Source organism: Procambarus clarkii, chromosome 25, assembly GCF_040958095.1.
Source record: "Procambarus clarkii isolate CNS0578487 chromosome 25, FALCON_Pclarkii_2.0, whole genome shotgun sequence".
Classification (NCBI taxonomy): domain Eukaryota; kingdom Metazoa; phylum Arthropoda; class Malacostraca; order Decapoda; family Cambaridae; genus Procambarus; species Procambarus clarkii.
In genome coordinates, this window is record NC_091174.1 from 7,341,742 (window position 1) to 7,351,404 (window position 9,663).

Consider the following 9,663-nt stretch of genomic DNA (forward strand, 5'->3'; position numbering starts at 1 on the left):
TTTTTCAGCTTTTTATTTCATTAGTTTTATATTTCATATTGCTTATTTTTTGTGAATAATGAGTTAATGGATGTATACTAGGATAATGCTGATAAAATTACTTTAAAATCTTTTTCTTTTTCACAGGATTTGAAAAGGCGAATTAAAATCAGCAACTCCCTGTGTGCAGCATACAGAAATTCAGGGCGCTCAGAGGAGGTCTTGGAGAACTTGCAAACAAAGCTTCAAGAAGCTACTGATATTGACCTTCCACGCCTTGATGAAGAATTTCCCAGAGGTGGAGTGATAGGCATTTTGGAAGAGTCTCCTCAACTTCTTCCCAAAGGTAACGAAACTACAATATGTATCAAGTTATGAGCAAATTCCTTAAGTTGCTTCCCACATCTTGATAATCCATATGTAAATGCTCCAAAAAAATCTCTTGCTCTTATGGAGTTATTTAACTCATAATTTTTAATTAGTATACTTAATTAAGTGAATATCCATGATAACAACAAACTCTGTAGGTCCAACAAGAGTTCCTTTAATGTTGTCTCTGATACTGATGGCCTATATGTTACAAATTTAATTGTTAGAAGTTTTATTGTGGAAGTAGTTCGTCCATTTTTTGCATGATTACTCTGAAAACAAGCAAGTTGTCATTAATGCTTTTATACTAAACATTTTCAGTCGTACCTCTTAATATATTTATATACTGTATATATATAAATATATTTATTTATTTACAATATGTATTAAGCATTAAAGGAGCAAAGAATGATTTAACACTAATGATGTTTTCAGTAATGTCTTTAGCGGATGAATATGCATCTCGAGGGATAACTGGTCCAGCAAACTGTGTGTGGATGCATCTATTCAGTCAAGGTAGTTATGATGAAGCACAAGAGGTATGTAAAATATTAATTATATACATATATATGTTTAATTTGAAATTATAATATTTAAATAGCAGAGTAACACTTTGAATAATTATGAAACATTCTTGGTTGATCCTAACCTTTCAAATGTGCATGAAATCAGGGATTTTTTTACCATATATGATCTCACAGCAAGAGATGGTAAAAGATACCTCCAAATATCGCATAACATTTAAAACTGTGATTACACGGGGCTCATAACTGCTACCTCTGGCACTTAGTAACTAGAAGTGATCATGGAAAACAAAACAAAAAAGCAATGACACATCTCTTTGGCATGAGTGGCCTCAGTACTGAGAAAGCAACCATGAGTGGTGCATGCATCAGTGGCTCTCAGCACTGCCATGCAGCTTGTGCCCACACAGTTGACTTGATAATGGTCCAGGGTGGACCAAAATGTCGTCGTCATCTCATTTTCTGGCATGTGGTTTAATTCTCATGTCTTCAAGCTGCCACGTTATTGTGACTCATTATCTGCTCATACCCACAGCATCACCTAATAATGATGAAATAAATAAATAACTTATTATTTAACATTGATAGTGTCATGATAAAAATTATGCACAAGCTTCAAATATTAGCAAAGCCAATGCTGGTCACAATGTTATCATCATCAGGCAGACATCCACTACACACAGCCGCTGCTTGGTGTGTGTGTGTATGCAAATGAAACATATGCATCATGTTCCTTTAGAAAATAAACTTGGGGAAAATTATTCATATTTGTGAAGCCCACACAACCACAAATCAAAGAGCAGATCCAACATAGATTTTGAATGTCAAGAGATTTAAAAATACACATTAATCCTATTAAATAATGCATGCTATATATATTAGAATGTAAATAATAGAACATAAATGTTTATAGTCGTGTTGTATTAGGCTATTGGATTCTAGTATTGTTCTAAGAGCACAGTATTGGCAGAAAAATATTATGTCCACACTTTGCTTGGCCCAAGCTATTTTAGTTCTTATATATGTAGGTTCTTTTCCATGCATTAAATAACTTGCAGCATTTCTTTGTTATGAAAGATTAATATATCTTTATTAAGTTGAGCTTTACAGGCGGTTACTTGCTCCTAATTCAAATAACTTCAACATGATGATAGAATTTTAATAATTGCTTGACTAGTGTTCATATTTAAATGGAAAAAGTGATGTGAAAAGTATATATATATATGTATATATACATTTTTTAATAGTTTAATTTGCATGAACATGAGAATTTTGGAAATAAAATGGTAATGTTTTGATTATTTGTTAACCAGTCGTAATACAACTCAAAGGGTCAGTGCTAGATCTGATGAGCTGCAAGTCTTTAAAAGGGTATTTACATAAATAATTGAGAGGAGATTTGTTAACACAAGCTCGGCATTACTTTCAATATGTAATTTATATTTTTGTGACAGTTTTATGGCAAGCACCTGTCTGAAAGCAGCTCACGACTGATGTTCCGAAGCATTCTGAATTGTGCACGCAGAACTAAGAATGCAGACCTTCCAGCCAAGCTTCTAGAATTTTTGAATGGACAGCCCAATGTGCACTCTACTTCCAAGGGTTTGGTGTACAGCGCATGGATTGATATTCTTGGTTAGTAGAGTCGGCTCATGTTCATTGCGTGGGCCCAAAAGAATATATATATATCATGTGTTCTCTCATATTGTACGACATGAAATTGGTTGGATTTGAGAACTTAAGTTCGGGATTTTTTCTAGAAAGATAACGTTTGTATTTTAATGTTTCATTACAGTCCCACTGATGATAGTCTGTAACTGACCCCCTACATGTAAGACAAAGATTGTAATAATAGAGGCATATACATGTTTAACCTTATATATTTCTCTCAAAGTGGTAGCATTACTTCTGGTTGTATTGAATCGTTCAGTATTTAGAGTGAGAGACTTCCTCCTCTTGTTAAAACATAGTGACATGAATTTGGCATGCTCTTGAATTGCTATTAGACTGTGTGATGGAATCAAACCTGCATCCCTGGTATACACACCTACTGACTGCACATAATGGTTCAGTCAGTAGTATGTACTCACCTAGTTGTGCTTGCGGGGGTTGAGCTCTGGCTCTTTTGTCCTGCCCCCCAACTGTCAATCAACTGATGTACAGATTCCTGAGCCTACTGGGCTCTTATCATATCTTCACCTAAAACTGTGTATGGAGTCAGTCTCCACCACATCGCTGCCTAATGCATTCCATCTGTTAACTACTCTGACACTGAAAAAGTGCTTTCTAATGTCCCTGTGGTTCACTGTGTGTGTGAAAAAGAGTCTAGGGATGCAGGTATTATCCCATTGTATAGTCTTGATATTTTTCGAAAGATACCATCCCTGATCATCCATGAAGTTATCAAAATAAATTATTTAGCAAAAGTAATCTCACAGGAATTTCTCCTACAGTTGATGAGGGAAAGATCGAGGAAGGGCTGAAGGTGTTGCAAACTTCCACCGACTCCATGCATTTGGAAAACATCAACCAAACTGCATTAATCAAGCTAAGAGATGCACTAACTAATTCTGGCAAATTATTTCCCTACACAATTCCTCAGAAGGTAATTGTATAATTGAACATTTTTACCTGTAATTGGCAATAATTTTAAGAAAATTGAATTACTGTCTATTCCCGATAAACCAAATCATATGGGGCCAACAGCCCTTTCCAGTTACCTGCATGTTTGATGTAGCTGAATTTCTTACCAAGATAGTATAAACAATAACAGTCATTTTCATAAATGTTCAATCACTCATCGATTATTTTTAATGGATAGCATAATATGCATCCTCTTAACCTCTCCACATGACTTAGTTTTCTCCAAGGCCACATTTGGCAAAAGCATCTTAAGTTTCTATTAAAAAAAATGGAAACTCTTTCGATAAGTGGCACGCAATAGAATCCCATGAGAATAGAACTCCTGACCAAACAAGTAGGCAGGATTGGGACCAGTCAACCCTGGGCACTATATGTAGGCCGCCATAAGTAAAAAGTCCCATAGTATAGCAAACTGGATGAACAAGCTTCATGACATACAGTGCAGCTTGTACATTCAGTTTCTTGGGTGGTTACAGGAGAGTAGGCTGGCAATTAGAGGTGGCTAAAACCCCCATTTTACAGGCAGGTGACACAGAATGGGTGGGTGGTTGAAAGTTGCTTGCAGATTAATATAGCGTTCAGAGATGTATGAAACGCTTTTGCCAAAGTCTGGCACACCAGCCTAAAACACAAGATATCAGAATTATGGCTTCCAGACTGGCTGTCTGGATTACCTTTCAGCCATACCCGGTCCCTTCATGTTCCCTCCCATCTTCATACCTGGTCTTTCCATGGTCCCTCTCATCCTCTGACTCAGTCCCTTCCTACTCTTCCCTTCCCTCCTATTCCCCGACACCTTCCAGTCACCACCTCCCTTGGCCACTTTCAGGATGGAATAAATACAATATGGTCCTCACTTGCTAACTGAGAATGCCTGCATTCAACAATGTCATGGGCATTTGTGATAAGGGGATAGACATACCCACGGCCATTTATGACAAGCGTTGTCAAGGAAAAAGATCAGAGGATTCTGCCTGCCACTGATATGTTGCATCCATGCTTGCTTGTGAATTTACCTTGCTTTATTATAACTCTTGGAGTAGAGAGATTAATCACTTATAACTAGAGTGTTAACAATAACCTAAATTTCTGTTGAACAATCAAGCCCTTGAACTTGAATTTATTAGCTTCTCATTCCATATACTAATCTTCTAACCCAATCCCTAAATAATCCGAATGAATTCAGGTTTGAGATTCGGGACCCCGGATTCATAAAGCAGTTAGGCAAGTACCTACGAACGTGTACATCTTTCCTCGATCTTTGAGGGCTTTGGTTACATTTATTAAACAGTTTACAATCGTGAAAACTTCCCAATCAACTGTTGTTATAAACAGCCTCCTGGTGCTTCAAAACTTATTATTTAATAATTGTAAAGCCGCCAAAGATTGAGAAAAGATGTACAGGTTCATAAGTGCTTGCATAACTGTTTTATGAATCCAGGTCCAGTTTATCAAGCACTGAATTACTGAGCTCTTAGTCATGTAATAAAGTAAATATATTAATAAATGCTAATAAATATTTGCAAATTATTATTATACTGTATATACATTTCAGGTAAATCGCAATCGCCGGGACGTAAAGAGCAGCAGCAGTAGTAGCAGTGATAGCGACTGATGTGTATACTATTAAGGGAAACTGTAATGTTAAAATTATTTCTACAAAATATAAATTTATTCAAATAGTTTCAATAATTTTTCTGGCCATATGAATAGTTACAAGTTTATGAAACATCTGGTTGATGAGCTTTGTTTAAAAAGTGACAATTTTTTTAATAAGATAATAATTTCTGTAGCAATTGAGGTTTCTTTTGGCAAATTATTTAGTTAAAATTTGTGTAAAGCCTCTTCTCCTAAGTGACCAGAGCTCATAAATGAAAGTGAAAGAAAATTACTGGTTGACCAAAGCTGTAATTTGAATAGTTTAGGCTGGGATAGTGTTAGTAGTGCAAGCTGGTACATTCTACTGCTTTATATGGAACTTTCTCATGTATTGGAATTTGTTCAGGTGTAACTAAACTTGATCAGTGCTAAAGACATTTTTCCTTGTGTAAATATGGGTTTGGCTGTCAGACTGGGAAAGTAGCCTCGGCTTGCTTGCCTTGAAGTACAATAATTCGTCTAAAGAATAAAGCGTGTTCCAATCAGCATATTCAAATGGGAAGGAAATAAAAGCTAAACATGAAAAAGTCACAATTACACAAGTAGGTAGAAAATGCATTAACTTCATTGTGGTAATAGATAAAATTTTGCAAACCAAGCGACGATGCACCAAGAGAATGGGAAATTGTTTGTCTTTCCAGAACCACAGTATAGAGGGAAAAGTTTTGCCTTTGTCTCTTTATGGTACCATTTTCTGTGCACATTGAAAATAAAATGTTTTACTGTTGCAATGTTTATATCATGTACAAATTGTGCAAAAAATTTAAAGTATTGAGAAAATGCATTCATTAAATAGTTTAAAATAAAATATAATTTCAATGATATATGAAGATTTGATTTTTTTTTTTTTTTTAAATTGTACTGGTGCAATTTGCTGTGGGTGCTACCTCAGTGGACTAACAGTAGAGGAAGAATTACCTTCTTGATCTCTTGTATCATGTGTCTTTACTTTCATTCCATAACTTTCCACACAAAAAGAATAGATTATGATGAAGTAGCATGTTCCACACTGCAAGTTTAAACAATTTGAAATTGTGCCTATCATTGCGAGCACTTGCTATCCCTTCAAAGTTTAGCCTTACTGTATTTGTAAAATAGTTTTCTATTTTTTGTTTTCTAAAAGTGTTTTGCATTTACTTGGATTGGACGGAAGTGCGATAGTCTCACATCTTAGCGTTCATTTCCCGACCATCCAAGTGATCGGGTACAATTCCTTTCCTTTATCTTATCCTAATTCCCTATCCCTTCCAAGTGCTATATAATTATAATAACTTAGTGCTTTCTCGTGATAATTACCCTACTTTACCTTCATATGTTGTAATTAGGTTATGTCTGAATAATACTAGTATGTTATAGGATTTCTTATGTTCCATATCTGTTTATTGGCTGGTTTTGTACAATTCAGGTTTTATGTATAATAATGTAAATATTTTGTATTAAAATATGTTCTATTATCCTAATGCATACTTTGTGAATGAATCAAGTCTCAAATGCTTTCCATGCCTGCCCATACTATAGCTGTAATTCACTGCAATAAAACAGTACATCAGTGACAGCAGTCTACCATTGTTAATTATTAACGAAGCTTATGAATATACTGGTATTAAATGCAGAGCTCTAATAGTCAAAAAAAAAAGTTAAACTCTGCATCCTGTATCAGTAGGTTTACAGTATGCAATTGGTTATTCAAATTAACAAAATTGAGATACTGTAGTGCACTTTTGTTATGGCATATGCAGGAAAATGCAAACATAATTTGCAGTAGAGGCTAAAACAACACTTGGGATCTGTGAAAATTGATTAGCTGAGCAAACACCATGGGCGAAATACAGCATGTGCAACTACGAAAATTTGTTCTTCAACCATTTCTTAAACTTTTAGTTTGCAAAAAAAAAAAAAAAATTTAATTGGCAAAACACAAACTTAAATTAAATTGACTGCTGCTCCATGGAAAATTTTCCATGGAGTGGTTCAATTTACCAAACCTGCAATCAACAAATAATACTATATTAAGAACCACCACTACAGATAATGCAATATTTTTGAAGAATGAATTATACCTATGAGGTTATCTTGATGATTTCGGGGCTTTTAGTGTCCCCGCAGCCCAGTCCTTGACCAGGCCTCCACCCCCGGGAAGCAGCCCGTGACAGCTGACTAACACCCAGGTACCTATTTTACTGCTAGGTAACAGGGGCATAGGGTGAAAGAAACTCTCCCCCTTGTTTCTCGCCGGCGCCTGGGATCGAACCCAGGACCACAGGATCACAAGTCCAGCATGCTGTCCGCTCGGCCGACCGGCTCCGACATTAGTAAAGTATGTCAAGCCAGACTTTGGAAGTAGAACTCCTAGAACCCCATCAAGCAGGTATGCCATACCCTATCTTTTATTTAAATATTTAATGAATATGATCATGTATGGGTGTGTGAGAATGGAGAAAGCCTGGTCTTCCGCTCGAGTGAATAGGTTAGTACTGAGTGACTTTTTCAGTGTTGGTAGTTAACACATGGAATGCATTAGAACGTGATGTAGTGGAGGCTGACTTCATACACAGTTTGAAATGTAGATATGATAGAACTCGATAAGCTCATGACCTGTACACTGATTGACGGTTGAGAGGTAGGACCAAAGAGCCAAAGCTTACAAATCTACTTAGTTTCCATGACAGAGCCAAAGATATTTTACAAGAGAAATGGTTTGGTTTATCTTTACTTTAAAAAATAAAGGCTTCTGACAGTCTCATAAGAGGCTGTTCTGGAAACTGGAACATACTGGAAGGGTAATTGGAAGACTTCTGACATGGTTGGTAATTTTTTTAACAGAAAAATAAAGGCGGTAATCAGACTGGTGAAATGTTGCTAGTGGAGTATCACAAGGTTCAATTCTAGCATCAATAATATTCGTCTATATGAACGATCTACCAGGAGGAATACAGAATTATATGAATATGTTTGCTAATGATGCTAAGCTACTAGGGGAGATAAGAAACTTAGGCGATTACTATGCCCTTCAAGATAACCTAGACAAAAATATATGGAGCAACACATGGCAGATGGAATTTACAGTGAATAAATGCCACATTATGGAATGTGGAATGGGAAAAAAATGTCATCTTAAATCTTAAGAACAACAACAAACTGGAAAAGTTGCAAAGACATGCCACTAAATGGCTTCCTGAATTGAAGACAGTCATGTCAATGAAAGGAATCGTTTTAGGGCATAGATTCAAGCTAAAGAAGCAAAGATGCTGAAAAATATTTATAATTTGCAGAGTGGAAGACGGTGGATGCCAAAACCGTCAGAAGTTTCAAAGCGTCACATGAGAAAGTGTTCTGCGTAGACGTAGGAGTACACAAGAAACGTAGCTTTCATCCTGTAACTACACAGAATTACACACACACACACACACACCCAAACCCACCCACACCACACCGAAATAAGAAAGAAGCGAGTTAAGGCCGAGGAGTGAGAGTGAACACTAATCGAGGCACCGAGCCAAGTAGAACAGGGAGTGTGTAAGGGGACCCAATTCCTCTCTACTCTTCGCCATCAATCACTCTTCCTCAACTCACTGTAAAATATATCATAGTTGAATTTAACATTGATTGTTTCATATCTTAGGCAGATATATGACAATCGAGTTATACTGGGTGCCAAGTAATATTTGTGTTGTCTACGGTTACCTATAGCAGGTGCCGGTACTGTAAGGAAGTTAATCGTACCAATCTCATCTCCCCCCATCCCGTATTCGGATTAATACTATCATTTGTAATGTTATCCTGGGTGCCTGACAGCTGGGTGGACAGCGCTTCGGATCCGTAGTCCTGAGGTTCCGGGTTAGATTCCCGGTGGAGGCGGAGGCAAATGAGCAAAAAGTTTCTTTCACTTGATGCCCTGTTCACACCTAGCAGTAAATAGGTACCTGGGAGTTAGACGGCTGCTTCTTGGGGGGGGGGAACAAAAAAAAAGAAGCCTGGTCAAGGACCGGGACGCTAAGCCCCGAAATCATCTCAAGATAACCTCAAGATAAGATATCCACAACCGTGGGAAAGAGACCATTAACAATACACACAGAGATCACACTAACGTGATGCATCATATGAACAAATCCACAAGGGTCGTGACGAGGATTCGAACCTGCGTCCGGGAGAATCCCAGACACTGCCCCAATCGACTAAGCTACGACAGGGTAAAAGAGTTGAAACCGAAGTTCTACTGAACTTATTGGATCTCGTAGCCTCTCCGAGGAACAAACCAGGATTTTACACAACTCCCCCCTGCACCCGAGCTATGTCAAGTGGCCGTTCTCCCTCTTCGCCCTTACATCATTACACACAGAGATCACACTAACGTGATACATCAAACGAACAAATCCACGAGGGCCGTGGCGAGGATTCGAACCTGCATCCGGGAGGATCCCAGACACTGCCTTAATCGACTGAGCTACGACAGGGTAAAGTTCAGTAGAACTTTACTGAAGTTCGGTAA

The 9,663-nt window shown here is 37.3% G+C and overlaps 1 protein-coding gene across 1 annotated transcript in view; it reads left to right on the forward strand.

Moving 5' to 3' along the window:
• The window catches only part of bsf (bicoid stability factor), a 29,218-nt gene extending 22,491 nt beyond the window's left edge, over positions 1-6,727 (forward strand). The window contains exons 21-25 of the mRNA XM_045739443.2: positions 127-325; positions 784-887; positions 2,327-2,507; positions 3,326-3,477; positions 5,071-6,727. Coding sequence (XP_045595399.2) covers positions 127-325; positions 784-887; positions 2,327-2,507; positions 3,326-3,477; positions 5,071-5,130 — 696 coding nt within the window. The 3' untranslated portion in view covers positions 5,131-6,727. The remainder of the gene's footprint in view (positions 1-126; positions 326-783; positions 888-2,326; positions 2,508-3,325; positions 3,478-5,070) is intronic.
• Positions 6,728-9,663: the final 2,936 nt, after the last annotated feature.